The sequence below is a fragment of the Oryctolagus cuniculus genome, chromosome 2 (genome assembly GCF_051225735.1).
Source record: "Oryctolagus cuniculus isolate XC-2025 breed Fujian yellow rabbit chromosome 2, ASM5122573v1, whole genome shotgun sequence".
Classification (NCBI taxonomy): domain Eukaryota; kingdom Metazoa; phylum Chordata; class Mammalia; order Lagomorpha; family Leporidae; genus Oryctolagus; species Oryctolagus cuniculus.
Window position 1 is genome coordinate 138,829,292 of NC_142868.1, and position 26,491 is coordinate 138,855,782.

Sequence of the window (26,491 nt, forward strand, 5' to 3'; positions counted from 1 at the left end):
TAGTCTTACCCAGTACCACCTGCAGCATCTGCATTTGCCTGTTGTAGATACATTACTATCAGAATAATTCTTTTTGTACTCTGGGTTGCATCCATTATCTCAGTTTTGTATCAGCATTATGATGAATATGCTTGTCACAAAATCTTTATTTACCTAATGGGGTAATATTTTGAAATTTTTACTGTGCTTTCCTCCTTGGCATTTGCACAGAAGTGATCTAATATACTCTTGTCAGTCTAAGGCATCCACCTTCCAGGGGCTACAGTGGAGGAGTGGGGGATTTCCTTTATCCAACAATGATGCAAAGGAGAGAGGGAAAAGAAGCTAGTATTTAAGATTCAAAATATGCCTCTGGTTTTGGGCATTTGGCACAGGGGTTAACATACTGTTTGTGATCCCTACAACCAATACCGGAGTTCCTGGCTTCATAGCTCAATTTCTGATTCCAACTTCTTTCTAATGAACACCCCAGGAGGCAACAGGTGATGGCCCAAGTAGTTGGGTCCCTGACATTCATGTGGGAGACCGTGAATCAGTTCCCAGCTCCTGGATTTGGCCTGGTCCAAACCTGGCTGTTGTAGGAATTTGGGAAATGAACCAACAGATGGGATCCCTCTCTGTCTCTGTCTCTGTTTCTCTCTCTCTCTCTCTGCCTTTCAAGTAAAATGAAAATAAATAAATAAAAACATTCTTTGGACCCCAAATATGACTTTTCAACAACATAATTGGTTTGGAAGTAAGTCTTTGTTAAAAGAAATTTTCTGGCCGGCGCCGCGGCTCACTAGGCTAATCCTCCGCCTAGCGGCGCCGGCACACCGGGTTCTAGTCCCGGTCGGGGCGCCGGATTCTGTCCCGGTTGCCCCTCTTCCAGGCCAGCCCTCTGCTGTGGCCAGGGAGTGCAGTGGAGGATGGCCCAGGTGCTTGGGCCCTGCACCCCATGGGAGACCAGGAAAAGCACCTGGCTCCTGGCTCCTGCCATCGGATCAGCGCGGTGCGCCGGCCGCAGCGCGCCGGCCGCGGCGGCCATTGGAGGGTGAACCAACGGCAAAAGGAAGACCTTTCTCTCTGTCTCTCTCTCTCACTGTCCACTCTGCCTGTCAAAAAAAAAAAAAAAAAAAAAAAAAAAAAAAAAAAAAAAAAAGAAATTTTCTAAATTCCTTTAGCAGATAAGGAACTAAATTTGGGGAATTCAGATCACAATTCGGGGAAGATACAAGTTTCTCATGTGCACTTGGTAAAGAACTGAATGCCTTAACATAGGTCATATGACAGAAGGAAAAGGAGCTTCAGCCCCCTCCCAGTTCTTCTGCCTGAGAATCACAAAGAGAAGAAAGAGAGGATGTAGAGAATAGGAGAGTCCTGTTTGGGTCTCAGAAACTGTTGTCCTACAGAACTTCCCCATGTCAAAGTGAGCTTGGCCAGAGGAAAGACTAACTCATTTAATTTTAGTTTAAATTTGTATGCATTTAAGCTTATGCCACCAATTTTGTTTTTCGTATTTATTGTTCTTTTGACTTTCTTAGTATCAAATAACAACAGGTTCATAATTTGCAGAATCCAGTGTAAGATGAAAACACATAGCTTTTTGTTCAAAAGCATTAAGAATTTCAAGATGGCAGCAACAGAGCATTAAACCAAGAGCCAGGCCCTTCTAATTGAAGGGCCTTGGATGACCGCACAGGTCCAAGCCCATGTGGCTAACTGTAGCATCAATAGTCTTTGCCCATTTTCCATTGGGTTGTAAGTGTTTTCTTAGATCAGGAATTGGCAAACTTTTTCTGTAAAGGGTCGGACATAAATATTTTAGGCTAGGGGGTGGTTAATATGGTCTCCATGGCAACTACTCCACAGTTACAGCACAAAAGCAGTCATTGACAAGTGCATGGACAAAAAGAGTGTAGTGCTACAATGAAATTTCATTTTCAAAATCAAGCAGCAGGCCACAACTTGCCAGCTTGTGTCCTAGATAGTTTCTTTCAATCTCGTTTTTCCTAATTTCTTTATTCACAGTCATGTCTTCTCATGCAAGATGATATAAATTCTATAATTTTTCCCTTGATAGCTGAAGTTTCAGTGTACCTCACTATTCATTTCCTGTTCTTTATAACACTGAGAATGTGGACTGGAAAAATTGTGCCTTGGGATATATGTGGAGGCATTCTTTGTGAACTAATAAATATTTCATGGGCATTTGAAAGGGAAGTTTATTCTCTATGGGGTATAGTGTTCAAAATATATTTATTAAATCAACCTCATTAATTATTATTCCTATTCTCTATATCCTTTGAATGCTTAAGTAGTCAGAGAGATGTCTTTCATATTCTGCTGAAATGTTAATATGGTTTCCATCTTCAGCAGTCAAACTAAATGTGAGCTATCTTAATACACGTCCTAAATATTGGCTCATCCTTACATTCTTAGGATAACTTTTACTGGGTCTTAGTATATTTTACTACATGGTTAATTTTGTTTTAAAGTATTTAATTTAGGATTTAAAGGTTTTACTCAAAAGTTGTTTGGAAGTTTTCTGCATAAACATGCTCTTTGAATGGCTGTTGATACCAGATTCCTGCTGGCTTCCTACAACACACGGAGTAACTCTCCATATTTTTTCCTATTTTCTCTAAGAGTTTAACTAGTATGGAAATTTTCTGTTCCTTAAGGATGTGCAAGGACTTTCTATGGAATCAGCTAGTTCAAAGTCAAAAGGTGTCCTCCTTAGGCCCAGTCAGCCCCCTGGAACACTCTGACGCCACTGGTGGAGAAAGGGGGAGCACAATTAGGAAGACTGGGCATTTCACATAAAGGGTTTTTAAGCATGAGTGCCTTGGAAGGTCACCACTATTCTCCCTCCCTCCTAGGGCCTACTAAGTAGACTTGGGAGAGAGAAAAGAATTTGGGAGTTCAAAACAAGTTATATTATTTAAATGTAGTAACTTCTGTCTTGCATAAAAACTACACTTCTCATTTTATCTTTTGAGAAGCCATTCCTTGTGTTTTATATTTTGCTATATAACCTTACCGATCTCATTATGACAACTTTCCTGGGACCTTACTTAACTTCTGTTTGTTCTATATCATGTTTTTTTTCTTTTCTTTTACTGTATTTGAAGTACATTTTTCATTTAGATAATAATATGTTCAAATAACTTTTCCAGTATGATTATGTGGATGGTACACTCCTGGAAATTTTGCAGGTCTAAGAAATCCGACTAAGGAATTTAAAAGCCACATGTCACTCAAGACTGTATATGCAATTACTGGGGGTTTCTTGAGCATTTAATGTTGAAAAGTAAAAACACCAGTGCTAATCTGAATCTCCCCTTTTATGGGAGAGAAGCCTAGTTTCTCATTTTTAGAGGTATATAAGCTTTTCTAATTATTCTTATATTTTAAAATGTATCTAAGATTGAGTAAGCTGTGGATTCTTGTAAAAAAATAATTAGATGGAGTACTTAGTAAGTCCTAGATCTGAAGACTCCAATTTTTCTGTAGCTCAGGGAAATGATGTCTGATTGTATCTTGAAAGTACTCTCCTCTGAGAATTTTTTTTTGTGCCCCCCCCCACAACCTCCCTCCCTCCCATGGCCCTCCCCTCTCCCACTTCCTCTCCCATCCCGCCCTTCATCATTTTCAATCACCTTCATATGCAGCAGATCAACTTAGTATACACTAAGCAAGGATTTCAACAGGCTGCACTCACACAACCGCACAAGGTATAGGGCATTGTTCGACTAGTAGTGTTGTTTGTAAGTTTCATAGTAAAACACATTAAGGACAGAGATCCTACGTGAGGAGCCTGTACTCAGTGACTCCCGTTGCTGATTTAACAATTGGCACTCTTATTTATGACATCAGCAATCACCCGAGACTCTTTCTATGAGCTGTCTAGGCTATGGAAGCCCCTTGAGTTCACCAACTCTTAACTTGTTTAGTCAAGGCTATATCACAGTGGAGGTTCCTTCCTCCCTTCAGAGAAAGGCGCCTCCCTCCTTGATGGCCTGTTCCTTCTGCTGGGGTCTTGTTCACCAGGATCTTTCATTTAGATTGAGAATTCTTATTGTATACATAGTAAATGGCCCGTCCCTGGCCTTCACCTTGCCTATCTCTTTCTCATAATTTTAATCTTTGAATTCTTGCTGCTTAAATTCTTGGCAAAGTTGTTCAAGCTGTCAGCTTTGCAGTATTTAATGTGACCGTCATTATTTCCAGTAAACTTGAATATGTGAAAATACTGTAAATGTCCCCCCAGAAGCTTCTTATTTTTAGCTCATTCCTTTCTCGTGACAGACTGTTGTTTGTTGATACAAAATTTGTTGAAAATACTCCTGAGACATATTTTTGCTTAAATGGCTTTAATGGTCATTACTACTTCTTTTATGTAATAACTACATAATTAAAAAAAAATTTTTAAAAACCTTGATCTATTTGAAAATACTCTTTCTTCATATATATATATAATAGATAATTTGGTCAGATATTTTGGTCAGACCTTTTAGGCCACATAGCCATCAAAATAATTGTATCCATCATAAAGATGATTTCTTTACCATGTTGCAGAGAGAACCTTTGTAAGCGATGGTTTTTCCCCACTTATAAAATTATTTTGTCTTTGAAATTAAAATTGATCACCAAGAAAGTTCGAGTATTAGTCATTTTTTAATGCTCAACTAATTTTGGTTGTTATTTGATGAGTCAATTGCACTTCCAGGGTTCTCTTAGATCAGAAAAGTTCTCTTCAAGTGAATCTGTGAGTTTTTTTAACCACACTGTAGCAATGCAAACTCATCTAGCATTTTGGGCATCTATTTTGGTTGCTCATTATTTACCACTCACTCTTCACTTTCCCCTAACTGCATTTTTACCTTCAACTTATGGGAATTTCTCAAACATGCCCTCATCATTTATGTCATTTTCCACCTTGTCAGTTCTGCTCTTTACTGCTTCTTGGTGACTTTAAAATTTCCTGTATTATTTTATACTTCCCTAACTGTTCTAGGCCCTTTGTCTTCTCATTTCAGATTTACCTCCTGTTTCACAAATGTGTATTTTTTTTAACTTCAGTGAAGCCATATGGTGCTACAGTTTATCTTTTTTTTTTTTTTTTTTTTTTTTTTTTTTTTTTTGCTGTTGAAAATGCTTTCCATTAATACCTTCTTCTACTTCAGGAGGTTTTGTTGTTGTTGTTGTTACTGGTTTAAAGGTACTAAAATGCTGAAGGCTCTATTTTTATCTTCAGATGTGGGAAGGTATAACTGGTCTGATATTTGCTTACAAAATAGCGTGTGTGTACATACATATGTCATACATACATACATACATACATATATATGTATATATGGATATATGGATATCCCTATATAGGGGCATTAACCCACACTTGCAACCTTCTCTAAGGACTAATTTGGGGGAAGAGAGTTGGTCTTGATGACTAAGGTAAGCTTATGGAGTTCCACCAGGCAGGGAAGAGAAGGGATAGTGGGGAACAGAGTGATCCTGGTCATTTCCATGAAGAAACTTCATCCTTGCAAGGTTTGCTTGCTTTGGACGCGGTTACTTCATTCCGCATTGCCATATGCAGGGTTTCTTTTCTGGTGCAGCCTCAAGCCCTGGCTCACACTGTGCTGTACCTGGCCTCACTCCTGATGCCTGCTGCATCCACATAATCAAAGACAGAACACTGTCATTCCCCCGGAGCCCCAGGACCTGGGGGAAGGACTTAGCAGGGTGGATGGAGTCGCTGTCCCAGATGCCTGGCTTTCTCAGGCTATCTCTTTTACAGCTTAATTTCCTCTTCGACTGCCGGATGCAGCTGCCTCGGCAGGACGGTGGTGCAGGACGGGGACAGGTCTCCGAGGGGGCGGCTCTCGGCCCTCCCCTGTCCCACCCTTGACCTCAGACTCACTTCCAGATCTGGGAATGTTCTTGGAGCTCCTCAAAGCTTTTCTCCAGCCGTTTGTGCAACTTGGCAACAGGGTTGAAGGTAGACTGGCTGGTCTCCTTCAAACTCAACCACATCTGCTTTGTTTCTCCTCTCATTTCTTGCAGTGTGCTGCACGTCAGTGTCATTGACCTGATGCAGGCTTTTCCTGGCCACCTCTTCAAGATCTCTTCTTTTGGGAGATGGCACAGTTTTAGGTGCTAGTAGGGGAGGGAGTGAGGGAGAATCCATCTATGCTCAACTTCTTTTTCTAAAGTCACAAACTTTTCTTTCTCATCTCTGATCTGGCAACGTGAGTTTTGAATGCCTGGTGGGGTTTTGGAATCTATAAAGATGAACAATGGCAACATTCGGCATGTACTGAATACTCACTGAGCAGCCGGCAATGTGCTGAGCACTTAATACTCACTGCCATTTAATAGTAACACTTAGTATTTCCAGCGTGTTTTTGAGCACAATGATCCTAAGTGATATATATGCTACTGAGTTAACGGGGAGGTTAAGAAACACACAGCTAGAAAGTGGTAGGATTGGGATTTGAACCCGGTTAGTCTAGCCTTGGCGTCCACGTTCTTTCTCCAAATACTAATTAATTCTTTCTGCCCTTTAACCCTGGCTTCTTAACCACAATGTAATACTGCCTCCCCGTGGAGGGGTGGGGAAACATTCAGTCACAATTCACAGTGTTAGGTGTTAAGATAGTGAGATGTGTTAAAAATTCTCCAAAAAATGGGAATCCGAGAGTGGGGATACCCAGAAAGGCTTAAATAGGGGCTCTAAAATGGAGTCAGAAATGCTAAATCCATTTCCCATTTTAATGGAAGAAAACAGACAAGAGGCTTCATCTGTTTGGTCTTCAACCGTCACCCCTTGTGTTCCTCTGACATCATCTTTTATGACAATTAATCATCAGGATGACCATATAATTTAAAGACTAAACAGAAGATTGTGAGTACAGAAGAAGAAGCTATTAATAATTATACTAAGACACAAATATAGACCATGCTTGTCCTGGGAAAATCAGGATGTTTGGTTACTCTATTAACAGTGATCTTTAACATCCTATATTTATTTATGCTTACTGTTGTCTAATGATATCTTGTATTTCCTTTTACCTTGTACTGTTTATTACTGTGATTCGTGTATAGCGGTCGATAGGATTCTTTATTTTTCTCTTAGATGCTAGGTAATTTCTGTAAATCTGGCATTTATATTTTTAAAAGATTTTATTTATTTATTTATTTGAGAGGCAGAGTTATAGACAGAGAGGAGACAGAAAGGTCTTCCATCTGCTGGTTCACACCCTAAATGGCTACAACGACCAAGGGTGTGCCAGTCTGAAGCCAGGAGCCAGGAGCTTCCTCTGGCTCACCCACATGGGTGCAGGAACCCAAGCACTTTGGCCATCTGCTGCTGCTTTCCCAGGCACATTACCAGGGTGTTAGATCAGAAATAGAGCAGCTAGCATATAAACCAGTGCCTATAGGGGATGCTGGTGCTGCAGGTAGAGGTTTAGCTAACTACACCTCAGTGCTGGCCCCTACTTTTTTTTTTTTTTAATATAAGGAGTGATGGCAAGATGACTATAATTCTGATCATAATCCTTTTGCCATCAAAATGTTGGGAAAGCTCTGTTCCAAAAGGTTCCCATGAGTGTTTACCACTGAGCCTTAGAGGATGAGGGGAAGAAGAAAAGGTCACTGGATGTGACTCTCGAGGGCAAACACCAAGGGTCATTCCCCTCATCTCTTGATAATGGACCACTCCAGTGCTTACCATGGACTGGGGAGATTCGGAACAAGGAACTGCCAGAAATCGCAAGGGTTTGGGACGTGATCAGAGATGAAGCTTGGGAAATACATAATGCCTGAGCAATGAGGGCCTTAAATACCTGCTAAGTCATTTACACTTTACCTTTACTTTTTTTTTTTTTTTTAATGTATTGAAATTGACACATCATTCTGAGAGCTTTGAAAGTGTTTAAAGCCTAAGGGGCAGGGATTAGGAAAGAGGGTGTCAAGATTAGATCATGTTCTACAATCAATTTGGTCCAAGAATACAAGGCAGGGAGAGAGTAAAGAAAGGCGGCAAAGAGCCAAGTTAGAGAATGTTTCCGTGAACTGGGATAAAGCGGTGAAGGCCTGAGCTAGGACAAAGTAGAGAGCAGAGTAGGGTGGATTCAGGAGCTGTGAGTAGCAGATGCCCTCAGGGCTTCATGGGAGATGGAGGACTGCGCCCGCCCCTATCCTTGGCATTGGGGGCAGGGTTTACCGCATGATTGCTCACCAAGACTGGAAATGGAGGAGGGGCAAGTTCGGGGGAAACATCGATGGTCACCCCTCTGCTGCTGCTCTGTCCCTCCCTGCCTCAGCGGCACATGTCCCTGCTGGGTCTGCCCTGCCTGCTGCTTCTCGGCTCTGTTCAGTGGAGTGTCTGTTTTTGCTCAGACGATCCCCACTGGCAGTTCCTCTGGCTTGGATCCTGGCCACCTTTCTCCTCAAACTCCACCTCTTCTTGACATTTTAAAAATCTGGAGAGGATCTTGATATTATCTCAATATTATTTACTATCCATACCCACATTTTCAATGACTTCCCTCAGGCTAATGGCACTCCGATCTTTTTTCAGTGCCAAGGAATCAATCCTCTCGCCAATTCACCATCTCCACCCAAATGTCCCACATTTTCAGACTCAACACGTCCACACCAAACTCCTCTTCCCTACTGAAACTCACGTCTCCCTGTGGTAGCTCTTCCCTCTCCCACTTGCTCACAGCCAAATGCTCATCAAGTCCTGGTTGCTCCTCGATGCAAAAGAGCTCCCGATTTTTTACTCTTTTTTACCTCCTTTGCACTGTAAGAACAGGTGATATACACGGGTCCTTCAAAGAGTTCGTGGAAAATGGAATTAAAGGATACATTTATTTTGGTGCGAAAGTTTTGAAATCCATGAAGGGTCTTCAAAAAATTCATAAAAATATCTATTATGAAATAACTGTGTGTGGATCTCAGCATTTCTTGCACCAAAATAAACTTACTTTTGGTTCTATTTTTCCATACACTTTTTGAAGCACTCTCATATCTGCATTTCTATAACATACATAAATTTGCCACTTTTGTCTTTAGAAACCTTCAATCCAATAACTATTGCTGATGGGACAAAATCCATTCTCTTTCCTTGTCACCCCCACACTGCAATGTCACTTTGCTTTCTGTGTGGTGCTTCTGTCTACTTTACCACTTGGCAAAATCCTCTTCAACTTTCAAGTTCCAGACCCAAAGTCACTAGCTCTCCGAGGCTTCCTAAAGCTCTCTCTTCTAGATCAAGGTTAATTACAGCATCAGCTCTTTCTCTTCTAATAAACTCCGGGAAGCAGGACCTGTCTTTGGCATTTCGTAATTCCAGAAATCTAGCATGCTGTGCTAAATATCTAACTAAACAAATTGCTTACCCTGGCCTGGTAGTCCTGCTCGGAATCTATGGAGGTGCCTTGGGTTAGAGGACCCTATCCTCTTCTTTGGGGAGCAATTTCCACTACCCTCATGATCACCTATCCACTATCACCATCTACCACCTGGCATCCATGTACAGGATGCCTTGTTAAAGGCTTCATCTTATTGCATCTTCACAACCCTTCTGTGAGGCAGAGACTTTCAAGGTTATTAATGAGAAGACCGAGGTTCTGAGGGGCTAAGTCATTTGTCTGAGGTTATCATGCTTGTTGAATATGCACACGGTCCCAGCTGCCAAACTCTGCACACACAGCAGGACTTGGTGATCCTGACCCGCAGAGCTTGGCCTATCTGTGATCCTCCATGCCATACTGGGCTTATCCAACACCATCTACAATAAAGCTCTGCTTGGCGTCCCGCGGGGAGGTGTGTGCTGTCTCACCCACAGCCTCACCAGAGAGGGGAAAGGCCATCATTGCGGGGCAACTTTTCTTGTCTTCCTGTTCAGGCTCATGATGTATTGCGGGGAGGGATGCACATCAAAACCACCTGGGAAGCTTTTATACACATGCCCATGGCTGAGAACCACCGGCCTAGTGCTTTCATCTCCAGTGTTTACGATTGGCACCCGTCCTCTGGTCACCTCTTCCCCAAGAAAAGGCTCCTCCTGCTCACTCCCAGTCCTTGGTGCTAGGAATCCGTGTCCTTGGCTTGCTCTGCCCTGCGGGGTTCTCCACCCGTGCCATCACCCCTGGAGGGAGGCATTCAGGAGTACATACAGAGGCCTTTATATATTGGTTACAATGCCCAGGAAGGTTAAATACCTTTAGAAAGCAAAGGTCACAAAACTACACATTCTCAACATGAAAATCTGTCCCAGTGAAAACGTCAACAACATCCCCACCGAGGAACACCCGTAGGCGCCCAGACACTCTTGATTCTGACTCTGAATCAGCCGCTGCAGTAGATGGCTCAGCTGCTGCAGGCTTCCAGGGCCTGCTCCATCTCCCCAGCCTGGTCACGTTCCCGCATACTCCACAGGCTATGGAAAAAATAATTCTTTGTTCAGATACATTGGTGTAACCCTTAGGGGCCAAGGAAACCTACCTAACCTCCGTTTCACCTTTGCGCTGAATCTAACGTAATCCTCCGTTCACCACAGCACATGTTTCATCTAAAGCATAGGGAGTGCGGAAGGGCCTAGAAGAGCAGGAGTCATCATCGCCGCATGGGCAGATGCCAATGGCGTGTTTGTCATAACGCCAGGCTGATGAATAAATCCAAAGCAGAGCTCAAAAGCGACGTTTTCCTGAAGTCCTACCTCTTTACCCTATCTCAATGACTGCTACTTTCTAGCTTTCTCAGGCCAAAGGAGTGTAAAATTCTATGTTTGCAAGAGAAGCAAGCCTTGGCCACCCCTGTCTGGTTTTCCTCTCCTCCTATCTGATGGGCCCTCTCCAATGAGAGGATTGCATTCCTTCAGCCCCTTTCCAAAGCGTGAGGCCATGGGACTTGTTCAGGCCGACGGGAGGTGAGTGGAAGGATGTGTGACACTGCTGGCTGGGGCAGTTCACTGCCAGCCCGGCACCCGCCAGCAGCCTCTTCCTTCCCTTGCAGCTGTGCTGGGGGAAGCAGGTGTCAAGAAGGCGTCTCCACCGGCCTGGCTCACAGAATTAACATGAACAGAAACCCCTAGTTGTCCCCATCCGACACATAGCCTGTTTCAAGAGTATGCCTTGGTTGTTTTGTGTCATTGAGATTTGGGGAGGCTCTTTGTTACCACAGCATAACCTAACCGACTCTGAGGGATTCAATGTTCCCCTGCATGTTGAAATTCTTTCTTCTTGGCTGGCGCCGCGGCTCACTAGGCTAATCCTCCGCCTTGCGGCACCGGCACACCGGGTTCTAGTCCCGGTCGGGGCGCCGGATTCTGTCCCGGTTGCCCCTCTTCCAGGCCAGCTCTCTGCTGTGGCCCGGGAGTGCAGTGGAGGATGGCCCAAGTGCTTGGGCCCTGCACCCCATGGGAGAACAGGAGAAACACCTGGCTCCTGGCTTCGGATCAGCGTGGTGCGCCGGCGGGCCAGCCGCGGCGGCCATTGGAGGGCGAACCAACGGCAAAGGAAGACCTTTCTCTCTGTCTCTCTCTCTCTCACTGTCCACTCTGCCTGTCAAAAAATAAAAAGGGAAAAAAAAAAAGAAATTCTTTCTTCTTTGTGTGTAGACTGTCAGTCAGAGAGGCTTGGGTTTGAGGCTTCGTTTCACCTCTTAGAGGAACCTTGGCTGCGCCTGGAAACCTGTTTCCTCTTGTGTGAATGACCATGCTGCACAGATCTTGTGGGGACTGCAGAGACCAAGCAGGAGAGCACAGGGAAGGCATTGCCCATAGGGTCTGGCAGGTGGCAAACGCTCAGCCACTGTTGCTCATCATGTCTTCTTGTCCATCTAAACTGGACTTTACTGGCCCTTGCCCACATCCTCATTGGAGCTTTGGGCTCAGCTGCCCAGAGTCCTTCGAATGTCAAAGCCAAGTGTAAGACTTCTGCACTCCTTGCACCTCCTGGGACAGGACCTAGCTTGCAATAAGCATTGTGTTACCAGTGCCTTCACTGGTGTGCACACTTCTGATCAAAACTGAGAACATATTGTTGCCAAATGAATGAGCCAGCTGAGTCAAATAGAAGACATCTAATTGCTTTCTAGCATGAACCTGACACGTCTGAAAAACATGTCAGGAAAATACTCAAGTGCTTTCTTTGTCCTTTGTTGCAGAGTAATTGGAGGAAGAGGCCAGATCTAGTCTCTTGGCCCCACACCCAAAATAGGCACACGTTCTAAATTAGCATCAAGCAAATCCCATTTGCATTTATGTGACAGCCAAGCCTCCCCAAGGGATGCCAGAGTTTGTTCTAGGACCATGAGGAGTCTTTGACCATTTGGAGATAATTACAGGTTATCTTGGGACGGGCGCCCTTCTCGATACTCCTGGCTTCTATTCTCAGCGTGACACTGAGTGTTACCAGGTCTCACAGCTAAGGAAAGTAGAGGTAATTACTTGGCTGGCCCAGACAGAATCACAAAACAAGACACTTTTGCCTTATTTGTTTTCACTTTTTACCCATATACCAAACCGTTCACTTTGTCAGCCACTCTATCAACTACTGCCTGATCTGACGGGCCCTCTCCAAACCTGGACCCTCACAGGAGGAACATTCAACCAAGACTCCATCTGAATACCAACATAAATAAAAAACAGAAAGAAGTTCCTGGCCCCTGGTAAAATGTCCTTTTGCCTGTTGCCTTTTAAAATTAAAATTTAAAAAGTTACATTTTTTAAAAAGTGCTTTCTACTGGATTCTTTGTTTTCCTTATGCAGAGCCAATTTTGCACTTCGATTATTCTAAGCCTCTACAGATTGGAGTGTTCTAGCAGATTGACTCTAAATAAATTACTAATTGGTTGGACCTTTACATGCAATCAGATGTCCTAACACACCTTAGGGTCTGATGCATCAGCGAATCCTTCCAGATATCTGAAAGAGCTCTGTGGACAACAGGGGGCTGGAGTCCCCCAAACCTTCAGTCAGCTACAGCTGATCTAACAGTGGAGCAGTAGCTGCATTAAGAAGCCTTAATTGCCACGTGCACCCTGATTTACTGAAACTCTGGCGCCGGGGTTTTAATTCCTGGGACCCACCCAGTCCCTCTCCTAGTCCTGCCATGTGTTTCTCATTACGGCCCAAATGCACAGGACAGAGATGAGCAGCAAGAGTTGGGCTGGGAGTCAGGAGCAGCTTGGCTTGGCCTTGCCGTGATCTCTTCCTAGGTCCCAGGGCAGCTGCTTAATGCAGAGAGTTGAATAAAGGTTTTCACATCTGCAAGTGGGGGACATCGGTGCTTGCCCTACCGACCATGGGGCCCTTGTGAGGGGGTGTGAAAGACTGTGAGACTCACACAAGTTCAGATTCTAAAGATAGCCTTTGTAACTTAATACAGGTTGAATACCCTTAATCTGAGAATCAGAAACACACCCAGATACAAACGTTTTGAGTACCTGAGTACCAACAAGGCACTAAGAGTGGAAAATTCCACACCTGACCTCATGTGATAGATTGAGGTCAAAACGCAAGTGCATGAGAAATACTGTATAAAATTACCTTCTGGTGACTTGTGTACAGTGTATATGAAATACAAATGAATTTTGTGTTTAGTTTTGGGCCCTGTCCGTAAGACATCTCATTATGTGTTAATAAATAATCTTACACCCCCCCCCCAATCTGAAATCCCACACACTTCCTGTTGCAGGCATTTCAGATAAAGGGCACTCAACCTTGGGAACCTCAGGGGTACTTTCCCAGGAAAACAATGCTACTCCTGGTGGTGAGGTCCCCAGCCTAATGCCATGCAAGTCTGTGTAGCAATCATGTCTCTGGGGGCCACCCCAAGGGGGCAGTCCTGCAGAGCAGCCCCATTGGGGGCTCATCCAATGGTGAGTGCTGCAGCTGGAGCTCTGGGTGGGTGGCAAGAGGTGTCCCTTTGCATGGGGATAAGCTAAAAAACAAACAAACAAACCAAACAACAACAACAAAACAAGTCGGAGACTCCACTGGGGAGAGAGCACTTAGTGAGGTTGTGGGAGGCCTTTGCAAGTATAAAGATTTACTGGGTGCAATGAAAAAATGTCAGGCTGTGGCTTTGGAAAGTCCTATAAATAAAACTATTCAGCGCCTCCTCCCACCTTCCAGCCCACCCCCTGCTCCATGCCTCCTGTTCATTTCCCCATGTTCTGCTTTGGAAGTCTTAGGAGCAAGTACACTGTAGCCAGCACTTCCCTGAGACTCAGGATGGAGAACCCACTTTCTCAATTCAAGTGCCTAACAGCTCTGTGTGAAACAGACCAGGGTGTGACACCCAAGCACACACGGGCCCCACGGCAGGGCCCTGTGGGAGGTGGGTCAAACGGGTGCGTTTATCTTAGACGAGCCCCCGGAAGGCTTGGAAAAGGCAAGCGGCTCTTTCGTGTCTTTCTCTGGATGGAGACCTTGCAACTCTGACTTTTCAAATCCCTGATCGAATTCCCAGCAATCTACTTTTCCTGACTATAACCAGAAAAGCATGTTTAAATGAACATGAAATTCCATCAGTAGAAAGCCTTGTGCAGCCCCATAGCCAAAGCCGCTAATAATGCCCTATTGTGTTACTGTGGTCTTCTATGTTGTCATTACGAAGTCTTTGCTCCTGGTTGAGAAAACACGACGTTCCCTTAAATGTATAATCTGGGTTCCCTCCAGGCCAGAGATGCATCCTGCTTAAAAGCTGAAAGGAGCTGAGATTTAATGCCTTGGAACGAGACCCAGTCGCAGGGGGAGAGCGAGTAGAAGGGGTGGGGGAAAGACTGGTAGAGTTAGTCCCCTGTGAGCCACTGGTTTCGGCCTGCAGACAGCGTTCTGCCAGCCAAAGGATCTTAGAAGCCCAAGGAAAAAACGAGTCAGCATTCTTTTCCTTCCCGCTCCGCTGCGGCTGGGTGCTGCTGGACAGCACTGCTGGAGGAGGTTCTTTGTAGCACAGGGACCTTGTCTTTAGGGACCACCCAGGGGCCTGTTTGCCACCATTCACCAGCTACAGCCTCAACAGCCACAGAAAGTGGGCCGGTGGGAGGTGGCAAGCTGGAGGAACACACACTGTCCTACCAAGTGTTAGCACAAAAGCACCCCGCGCTTCAAGCCACAGGACGACGGAGGACGCCTGAGGCATCCACCTGAGTGTAAAGGTGTATTCCTAGAAAGGGCAGCCCACCAGCTTCTTCTCACAGTGTTCCTGGGTCCCCGTTACGCTTCAAAGGATCCAAGGGTACATTTAGAAATTTACTCCAGGATTAAAGAGAAAGAAGCTGCATCTTGTACAATAGCAAGGGGATGGTGAGAGACCCTCTCCACACTTGATGTGATACGTAAAAAGTCAAAATACCTTTTTGTTGTTGAGCATGAAAGTAGCATATGTTCATTACAGAAAAGTTTAAAAATTCAAAAAAACATAAAAACAGAATTTAAAAAAGAGACAGAGAGACAGACTAGTACCATATTGGGCAACTACAAACACACTGTGTGTTTTTAATTTTTTTTTACAAAGGTAGAGTCATAATACATCCACACAATGTCTGCATATTTACTCTACAGCATATAATGTACATTTACCCTGCAGCATATAATTTTCATTACATATTTCTTACAATATACACATGCACACTATGAAATGTATATTCAATGATCTGCCGCTAACATAATGTACATTCAACATCATGCCTTATGCAATAAATTGCCTGTTGTACATTTAGGCAATTTTCAGCTCTCTATTATTATAAACAGCACTGCCATGAACACACATGTAGTCACTTGTTTGAGACTACTTGGATTTTTTTCTTTGGGATATGGAACTGCTGAGTAGAAAGGTAGGGTGCTCACCAAAGTATCTTTTTGGCTGCACTTTCCAAAATGGGAGCCACATGTGGCCATTTCAGTTTAAATTCATTAAACTCAAGTAAAACAAACAATTCACCTCCTCGACTGCCCTGGCCACATTTCAAGTGCTCAACAGGTGCATAGCGCCAGCAGCTACCATATTGGACAGCACAGATCCACAACAGTGCCAGCATCCTGGAAAGCCCTACTGAACAGCACAAGCCTAGAAAGATGGCCCCGGGTTCCGTTCCGTTCTCCCTAGCAAGGCAGGACAGTGCCTGCTCCCACAAGCTGGTCACTGCTGGGTATTGTAATTCTTTAAAAACTGAACCAGCCTAGTAAAAATTACATTATTTGATTTTTTTTCACTGATTGCTAGGTAAGTTGAACTTTTTTTGTATTTTTAATTTATATAAGCATAAAAAGTTACTCAAATTGCTACATGTTCCCTTTGAATTTTAGTCTTTTTAAAACTGAAAGTTGAAAAATCATAGTAATAGTCATCTAAATTATCTTTTGGTCTTTTGAGCATTTCATTTTAAATGGTTAAATGTTTGATCCTTTTGGAATTTATTTTGATATGTATGTAAAGTATAATCTAATCTTTTTCTTTTCCCATGTCACCAACTATCTGTCCAAGAACTATTTTAAAAAGTAATAAATTCATTCTCTATTGCTTTAAAATTCCATTAAATGCCTACATGGACTTGGATCTACTGCTAGCTTTTCTATTCTTACCACCTATTCTTTGGCCTGAACAACTCTGTTTTTATTCATTTGTTTTTATTATTTGGAGAGAAATGAATTTCTTCATTATTCTCTCCAGGTCTTTTTTAATCTTTTATTTCCTGTAAAGTAGGTCTAAAATCATTTTGTTAAGTCTCCCCTATCACCAAAACAAATTCTTTCAGAACTTTGAGAAGGTTGATTCAGTTTATAAATCAATTTGGAAAGAATGGATTCTCTTTCCTGCATCTGCCCATTCCATCCAGGGACATGGTGATGCTGTCCATTTTTTTTCAAGTTTTCCTGTCTGCCTTTCTCAACTGTATTTTTTTTTTCCTTTTTCAAAGCAAAAATGAAGGGCATCTGTGTTTCAAAAGGCCCTCTCTGAGTCTGAGTTAGTGCTCCCAGCCGCTGGAAGCAACAAAAGAAATTCCATTTCTTGGCAGTGGAGTATAATTTCAGTATCCACCTTCTCATAAATCTGCAAGAAAGAGATCTCACTTTTCATCCAAAGAATCTCGAGTTCAAAACAGCCCTTACGGAAAAAAATCAGACTCCAGGAGCAACTGCAAAGCACATTTGGTGTCTAGCAGGCCAGCTTATTTTGCAGGGCGCTTTTTCCAACTCTCAAATACTTTCCAGTCTGTGAAATTCATCTCCCCGCCACGGTACCAGCAAGCGCCACTCCTGGCCTGGGGGACATTACAGTTTTAGGAGCACGAAACTCCTCCCAGGGGGATTTTACTGTTGAAGCTGCATCTCAGCAGAGAACACGCAGCTTCCTTGAGTGACTGCGATTTGGCAAACCTAGGGGGTCCTGGGGGGTGTTCGAACTGGTTGGGAGTCCAGCTCTCCTTAGCAAAGTCCTGAAGCCCAGGCACCGCTCGCCGCGTTGGGCAGGGAACCGGCCCTCCTGCACCGCCTTGGTAGCCCAGCAGCCACAGGCTGGGAGCTTGAATTCGCTTACATCTGGGAGGAGGAATTCACTGGCAGGGGAAACGAGTTCCTGGCGCTTAGGGGACAGAGAGCAGAGATGCTGCTAAGCCATGGCCAGTGCACAGGACGGGCCCACAACAGCGTCACCGAGCTTCCCCTCTCCACAACGCCTCACGCTCGCGCTCGCTGCCGGGTCCGCACGCAATGTTAGGAACAAAGGCAGTGTCTCTTGGGGGACAGAGACTGACTTCAGGATGCTCGCGCCTCGTACTTGCACAGCGCCTGTAAGTCCTGCCTCTGGCGGAGCAAGCCTTTCCCACCCAGACGGGAAGGAGGCGCAGAGACGGGACAAGGCGACAGCATCCTCAAAGTCCCTCGCACGCGCCCCGGTCACAGAAAACCAAGCAGAAAAGAGGTCCGTCCCGGCCAAGGCTGGCGACGTCGCCTCCCCTGCGCGCCAGGAGGAGAAGGCGGGGAGCAGCGCTCCGCTCCCCCAACAAAGGCGCCGCGCTCACCGCCGCCAGCTCCCGCGGCTCCTCGGGGTCCCCAGCGGGGCGCGCCTGTCCCAGAGCGACCCCGGCTTCCAGTCCGGCCCGGGGAGGACGCATCACCCCTGGCTCAGCCCAAGGCCGACCGACTCCCGCCACTTACTTGTCCAGAATGAAGTACAGGTCAAATCCTCCGTAGCACGCTGGACCTCCATCCTCCCTGCGTCCCCCGTGGCCGGCACAGAGCAGCACGAGAGTGGCCAGAGAGAGCCACTGGAAGCCGGCGCCCAGGGCTTTCTGTTCCACGGTGGCCATGACCTGCAGGCTGGGGACAGAGCGGCGACCCGGCCTTCCCACGCTGCGCCACCTCGCACGGCCCTCAGGGACGCGGCATCCGAGGGCCCCTCCGGGCGCGCCCTTTATTCCCCTTCGCTCTCTCGGAACTCCCCGGAAGCAATTGTCTGGAGGAGTTCAAGGTTTTCCTTCTGGTTTCCGCCTCGATTCGCTGTCTGGGTTTCAGGTTTCAAGGATCCCAATACTGTACTCCGCCGTTTTAAAGGGGCTGCTCCGGGTGGGCCGCCGGGCCGCTCCCGGCGCTGCGCCGAGGTCGTGCAGTGGAAGCAGCTCCGTCCCGACGCTGCTTTGTCCCAGATTTAAAGTATTATGGGGTGGGTTTTGAAATTGTTCTTGGTTGGGGGAGTGCTTTGCCTTTTCTCCCTCCCCTCGATTCCCCCGTCTTACTTTTTCGGTGGAAGAGAGTTCGGACGGTGCCACCTTCTGGCCAAACAGAGAGAGACCACCCTGTGGCGTCCGCGGGCGGGTGGCCGGGCGCGAGGACTCTCAGGCTTGGGGATACCTCTCTTTTTCCCTAAATTTTTTTAAATGCAAGCTTTGCATGTTTTCTTATCCCCCCGCCCCTCTTCACGCAGCTTCCCTTTTGCGTGACCACCCCTCGGTTCTCTCCCGCCTCTGCCTCCTTTCTCTTCCTTTCCTAGCCTGCATCTGCTGAAAGCAGCCCTGTACACATCTGATGAAAACTTGTTTCCTCCAGGCCTGGTGCAGGCTGGGACCTGTGCAGACAAGCTATTGTGCAAATTAAGTAGGAAAAAAAAGCAACGCCTCTGGGATCTAAGTGACTCTGATTTTGGGAAGGCAGATCGTCGCAGAGGATGTTTCCAGCACCCGCCGTCCCCTGGAGTGTGGTGCTCCAGGCTGCTCCAGGCTGCTCCAGGCACAGAGCAGCTGAGCCTTCCACGATGCGTCCATCTCCAGAGTTTCACAGATTCTTGCTTCCAACCTGTGAACTTTGACTTTTTTTTCCCTGTCTTTGACTCAGGACAGAGGAAGTCACCGCTTCTGAGAGTGGAGTTGGCTGAGTTTGAGTCCAGCAGGAAAGTCCTGTGTTCACCTTCTGAAATCAATCTTCTTGAGAGTGGGCTCTGAGCCCCAGTTCCCAGTGGGACCCCAGTTCTAGCTTCCCATGGATTCCTCAGTGCACGCTCATGCCCCATTTTCCAGCATCTTTCCTGCAGACACACATCTTTCCCTCTACTTATGAGCCTCCAAGGTACCTGTACCCTAACATGACCATCCATGGTGGTCCCCCACCCACCCCCTGCCATGTGTGTACCATGGAATCCTAGGGTCTTGGAACACAAACAATACTTGTGCTGTCAAACACATCTTTGAGATCCCCAGTGCATTGCCCTGGCCACCTCCACAACGGTCCTGTGTCCCGCATCTCCTGGTCCTGATTCCTCTCCCACGAGGAGTAAGACTACCCTGTGGGTAATTAATAAATATGCCAAAACTGAAGTGTGCGACTGCTGAGGCTGGCCCCAGAGGTGTCGTGGCTTCCTCTTGTGGCTTAGACCAAGTCGTGAAAACACACCGGCAGCCCCGTGGAGGCATCTATGTGGCAAGAAACTGAGATTCCCTGCTGACAGCCAAGATCAATTTGCCAGCCACGCGAGTGACCCCTCTTGGAAGAAGCCTTCCAGCTCCTGCCAAGCTTTCGGATGACTGCAACCCTGACTGACATTTCTTTCTTTCTTTCTTTCTTTCTTTCTTTCTTTCTTTCTTTCTTTCTTTCTTTCTTTCTTTCTTTCTTTCTTTCTTTCTTTCCTTCCTTCCTTCCTTCCTCTTTCTTTCTCTCTCTTTCCTTTTCTCTCTCTTTCTTTCTTTCTCTCTTTCTTTTTTAAGATTTATTTATTTGAAAGTCACAGTAACGTGGCGGGGTGGGGGTGGGTGGGAGGTGAGGCAGCAAGATTCCATATGCTGGTTCATTCCCAAGTAGCCACAAAGGTCAGACCAAAGCCAGGAGCCAGGAGCTTCTTCCAGGTCTCCCACATGGGTGGCAGGGACCCAAGCGCTTGGGACATCTTTTGCTTTCCCAGGTACATTAGCAGGGAGCTGGATCAGAAGTAGAGCAGCTGGGACATCAACTGGCATATATGGGAAAGTTTTATTTACCCACAAGGAAAAAAATCCCAAGATGAACAAAATTTTTTTTCAAAGATGGATTTATTTATTTAAAGGGCAGAGTCACACACATGTATGCGCGCGCGCACACACACACACACACACACAGATCTTCCACCCACTGATTTACTCTTCAACTGGCCACTATTGTCAGGGCTGGGCCAGTGCAAAGCCAAGAGCCAGGAACTCCATTCAGATCTCCCACACCGGTGACAGGAGCCAAAGCCCTTGGGCTATCATCTGCTGCCTCCCCAGGTGCAGATGGGAAGTGAAGCAGCTGGGACATGAACCGGAACTCTGATATGGGACAATGGCGTCACAAATGACGGCTTCACCTGCTGTGTCACAACAGCAGCCTCAACCCCGAGAAAGTGAAGGCTATCAGGAATTTCAGGCTCCCTGCCTTCCGACAGCTTGCAGAGTCTGTGTTACTAGTCCATCACCTCAAGGCTTTACTCCTGCACTAATCACTGCTCTGCCTGCACTGACTTGGCTTCCTCCTTTGAGAAAACAATTTGGAAGCACAACCTGCCTACCTATCAATGCCTTAGTGATTCACTCTCCTTGACTTGCCCCAACTTTATTTTTATTTATTTTTTTAAGATTTATTTTATTTATTTGAAAGAGTTACAGAGAGAGGTAGAGACAGGGAGAGAGGTGTTCCATCCGATGGCTCACTCCCCAGTTGGCCGCAACGGGCGGAGCTGCATTAATCTGAAGCCAGGAGCCAGGAGCCTCCTCCGGGTCTCCCATGCGGGTGCAGGGGCCCAAGGACTTGGGCTATCTTCTACTGCTTTCCGAGGCCATATCAGAGTGCTGGATTGGAAGAGGAGCAACTGGGACCAGAACCGGCGCCCATATGGGATGCCGGCACTTCAGGCCAGGGCGTTAACCCACTGTGCCACAGCACCGGTGCCCCAACTTTAAAAAACATATGACTGAGCCTCTTTTGTTAAGCTGTCACACACAAAGCTGGCTGTCCTGATAATATTGCCATCTAATATTTCAAGAATCTCATTGGGCACCTAAACGCTCTGTGTCTGAGTTCTTGATGGAAATTCTAGAAAGAGCTCCATATAACCCAGACTTCCCAAGATAAGTTGGGAAATTTGTTCCTTGGAAAAATGTACTACACTATGGACACGTCTGATATTCTCCACCAAGTTTTGTGTCAATTAAGTGTTTGCTAGGTTCTGGGATGTCCTCCTGGGCCCTTGGTCCACCATCTGCTAAAAATTAAGAAACTATTCCCAGAAACAATTTATTAACTGGAACAATAAAGTTTCTAAAGCATCTGAGTCAGTGGAGCAATGGCTTTGGTGATAGGGAAAGCAAGGTCACCAGTAATGAAATCAAACCCAGGGGCAGAGCCATAGTCTAGAGAGAGCTGCTCCTATGGTAGCCTGTGTGCCAGGCTATGCACAGCTCCAGCCTCCAAACAGTCAAAGCCTTCTTGAACTCAAATCCTATTGATATCCTACCCGAAACCCAGACAAGCCTGGCTTTAAAATATATTCAGTCCAATATAACCCTTGATTCAACTAAGGACAATCTGAAGACATCCCAAAGCCCTGTCAACAGCCACACCAATGCAGAGATAAAGCTCATTCTACATGGCCCCAATCCCATGCCATGCAAATAATGAACCCATTTCATATATCAGTTGATGGCAGCTCATGACAGAGGCAGATTTTATTTAATCTGGTTCACAGTCCAATTTAGCTAAGGCCACATACCATCCCATCCTTAGGCACACCCAAGCTTGTGGAGAGTATTCTTACCCGAGGCTACTCGAGAATAATCCATGATTTATAGCAGCATGTACTAAGAAGTTCATATTATAGCCTCAAAAGGCCCCCAAATTTGGCTGAACAGAAAGTTCATTTCATCTAGTATAGAGCCAGACAACCCAACTCAGAACTCCAATGAGGGCTGAAGTGGATCAGTACCGTCCAGGTTCCTAACAAGCCCAAGGATTACAGTGGAAGACTGTATTAGACAAGTTAAGGCCAGTACAAAACTAAACCAAGACCGGTTCAGCGCCTTGCAGTTATGCTCAGCTGCGGCATATGTAGAGCAGGTTCTTGCTGCTTCAGGTGCCTGCAGGCCATATTGGAGTCCCTGGGCTTGAGTCCCAGATCCCCTTTCAGTTCCAGCTTTCTGCTAATGCAGAAAGCAGGTGATAACTCAAGTGGGTTTTGTCTCTGCCACCCATGTGGGAGACCTGGACTGAGTTCCTGCTCCAGGGGACGGTTGAAGGCATTTGGGAAGTGAGTCAGTGGATAGAAGATCTCTCTTTCTCAACCAAAATAAATAAATAAATAAATAAATATTAAGAAGACTTGGGTCCTATGCAGAGACCCTAGACCAATTTACAGCTAAAGGTACCAGAAAAAAAATTTAGCCAGGTCTGTCAAACTCCTAACTCCCTTATACTAGTGGCCGCCATGCAATTCCCAAGTTAGAGGGATAGTGGTTCTCAAGGTGGGAGGGGTCACATGTGTGTGGGTGGAGACATGTGGAAGGGCTACTGTGAATGTGGGGCAAGGAGATTTACTCACTATGGAATAATCAATGGCGATTTCTCAACACACTGTATTGATGGAATATCAGAAATAGATGTGGGGTTTGAGTGACATGCATAGTTAAATGCTGTCTTGCACTGGCTAATTCTGAGTCCTTCCTTGCCTCATACCCTCTTTCTCCTCTCAAGATCTATATAAATAGCTAGAATTAGTGGTAATTTCCAGAAACTGAGCACAAGGCAGTGAAAGACAGTGATTAGTAATATAATCTTACATCAATCTTTATGGGGCAAAGCACAGCTCCACCAGCACCATCTGGCTGACTGTGAAAGTTGCATGAGCTGTCAATACCACAACTTCCCATCTATGACATGGGGATAATAACATTGGTTTGTTATGCAGTTTCAATGAGATAACACGGGTGTGTATGGTCCCTAGGAAACACACAATAGACATTGGCTTTTATTGTTATTGGAGGATTCTGGGCAACTGTACAGGAATTTCTTCTAGAGATGAGAAAAGCAAATTTAGAAGATCCACTTCTGAAGGGAGTATTTGATTTTTTTTCTACCACCAGTGAACCAAAGCTGTTTCTAGGTTGTGGATATTTACATTATCAACTTTAAGGAATGCAAAAACTGAATTTTATAGGGCATTCAAGCTATCAGGAATTGGTGGTTTCTTAGCATAAATGCAGAAAACAAATTGAAAACATGCTTTCAGGCTATCAATAATCTATTGGCAGCAATGCTGCTCCCACTAGTCAAGAATGCTAGAGAGCTAACCTCTAATGGAGTGTGTGGGTACATTGTAATAACCAGTGGTGCTGCTTCCTGATATTGGTTTTACAGACCTAGAATTCCATAGGAAAGAGTCCTTGTTATTCACCCACTTATTCATCCATTCAAAAGTAGCTTTTGGATATTTATTATATAGCAAGCAAGCCCTGGGCTTACATTGAAGATACAAAAGTGAATATAGCATGGGCCTTACAAAGTTTATCTGGGAAATGGAAGTATATAAACAGGTATTGCTATAGCAATGTAATTAGCCTATCTTTGAGAGGAAACTCTCAAAGTTTCATTAAGTCAATTCCAAATAGAAGTAGGTCTGCCCTAATGGGATCATCAGTGATGCACTACTGGATCACAGCTCACTGGATGACTCATTCCAAGAGGCAAAGGAATTAAGGAATGACAAACGTCTCTTCTTTCTAGTAATGAGACACTCCTTCACTAGGAAGATCCAAAAGTGAGCAGGAAGGAGCCAATGTCAGTGACAGCAGGATCCAAGACCCCTGAATTTCTTCCAATCTGGGTAAGAGGGATTCCCGGGATGTTTGTCCCGCGTCATAATCCATCACGGTTTACAAAGGCACACAAGGGTTTGGGAACAGAGCTGAAACCGGTGACAAGACATGTGTTTCTCAGATGAGTTTGCCTATAAGCATTGATTTGTTAAGGACTTGCTTGGGAGCAATTGGGACTGGATTAGATTTATGGCACAGGTTTTCAGGCTAAAATGAGCCTTGTTGAAGATGGGTGTCTAAGAAGTCGGCTTATTCGGGAACCTCATACATAAAAGTAATTGTTCTTACTGTGATCAGAGAAAAGCAGTGGAAAAATCATGTCACTCATGTAAGAAGGATGGGGAACGAGTCCTGAAATTAAAGAATCCTCTAAAAATAAGTAAAGCTCAAAAAAGAAATGGTATTGCTACTCCAGGTTTTGTTTTCCTCACTATAATATTTTGCCTCTTAATAACAGTCATAAATTTAGGTATATAAGTTGTGAGTTCTTCCCAAAGAAAACAGTGAAATCAATCAATAAATATATGAAGACTGAAGGCCTCTGCAGAATAGGAGAATTTGTATCTTAGGTTGGAATGGAGGAAAAATCTAAAGGAATTACTACAAATCCAAGGGCAAACACAAAGAAATAAAGACTCATGCCCAGAATGCTATCTTCTAGAAGCTGAACTTGCACAAAGGCACAGGGAATATCTCGGGTGGTAGAAAAGAAGGCTTTATAATTTGTCCTTGAACAGAAAACAATAAAACAGAAGTGCGGAGAGTTCTTTACAATCTTAGTATGTAAGAGGTCATTTTATTAATCATACAGTTAACTCTGGAACTGTGGGAAAGAGAAAAAAAAAGGAAAGAAAAACATCCAAATTCAGCACACAGCAATACTGTTTGTGTGTATGACAGATGTTTTTGGAATGCTTTTTCCACATTTTGATAATTTCCCATAAATCATGTTCTCTAACAGAATTCAAACAACAGTTGCATTTTCTTCATCGCTGCTTCAGTTCAGATATATAAATTGCAGTCCTACTGTACTCCTTTCATTGGATTGCTCTCTCCTCCACACCATGTGTGTCTAAAATGTCTCTTTGTATCTTTTCTTCAAAATGTTTAATATATTCTCTTTTGCTCTTGATTGACATTACTGATTCATATTTCATTGAAAAAACTATAGTCCAGGAAGCACTTACTGTGAATTTTTTACTCAGGAACTGTGCCTGGGCTGAAGCATATTGAAAGTCAGGAGTGTCTGAGCTGTGGGTTGAAGCGTCACTACCACCTTGTGCCAAGTGAAGAGAGTAGGGCCAAGGATGGGGCCCAGAGGAACACCAAAGTTTTTACAGAGAAACAAGAATCAAGAAAGGAAAAGAGAGATTTCGAGAAGGAAACAGCTGTGAGTACCAGCTGGGGTAAGAGAGGCTGAGAATACAGGAACTGAAAACTGTTCACTAGATTTAGCAAGTAGGAGTCCTTTGGTGATCTCTGTGATAGGAGCTTATTGGAAATGTGGGAGAAGATTCCATACTGCAGTGGACCAAAAAAAAAAAAAATATGTGGTATCAGATAGAGATGGTGGATAGAACCCATCTAAGCGCTTTCTCTCAGAATCCTGCTAAAAGCAAATTGTGGGAAGTACAATAACAACAAGGGTGGGGAAAGAGAAGAGGGAAGAGCATCAACACCAGTCTAGAGGTTGAGTGCAGCATCTAAGCTGGCAGTGGCAAAGCCATGGCCGTCCCCCTCCACACTGCGAAGTCTCGTACCGAAGGATTAGAAGCTAGGGTTAACGTGAGGAAGATGATTTGAAAACAATTGGAAAAGCCATTGTGTGTCCTCTGGGTGGTGGATCTTCCTCCAACTCAGCGGGATATGGGAGGATGTTTTCGCCGAAGGGCAAAACCAGGTTTTCTAGACTAGGGGATGAACGACAGACGTAGCTGAGGCTGTCAGCGCCCTGCTGAAGATAGGCAGGTTGGGAAGGCCGGAGGAACACTCGGACCTTCAGCCCTAATGCCTCACTGGGCTCCCAGAGGGCTGGCAGCGAGACCTTTTCCTTTTAGGCAGGAGACTGAAATGTTTCTGTTGGGAATTTGTCAGCCCAAGGGGAAAACCTAAAGATACTTACATCAGCATTTTCTCAACAACTGACTCAGCCCAATCACTCCAGAGTGAAGCCTAAAGA

General features: G+C 45.0%; 1 protein-coding gene across 1 annotated transcript in view; it reads right to left on the bottom strand.

Moving 5' to 3' along the window:
- Positions 1-19,001, bottom strand: part of ANTXR1 (ANTXR cell adhesion molecule 1) — a 241,179-nt gene extending 222,178 nt beyond the window's left edge. Inside the window, exon 1 of the mRNA XM_002709824.6 lies at positions 18,161-19,001. Within this exon, the coding sequence (XP_002709870.1) occupies positions 18,161-18,312 (152 nt within the window). The 5' untranslated portion in view covers positions 18,313-19,001. The remainder of the gene's footprint in view (positions 1-18,160) is intronic.
- Between the last annotated feature and the right edge of the window lie 7,490 nt (positions 19,002-26,491).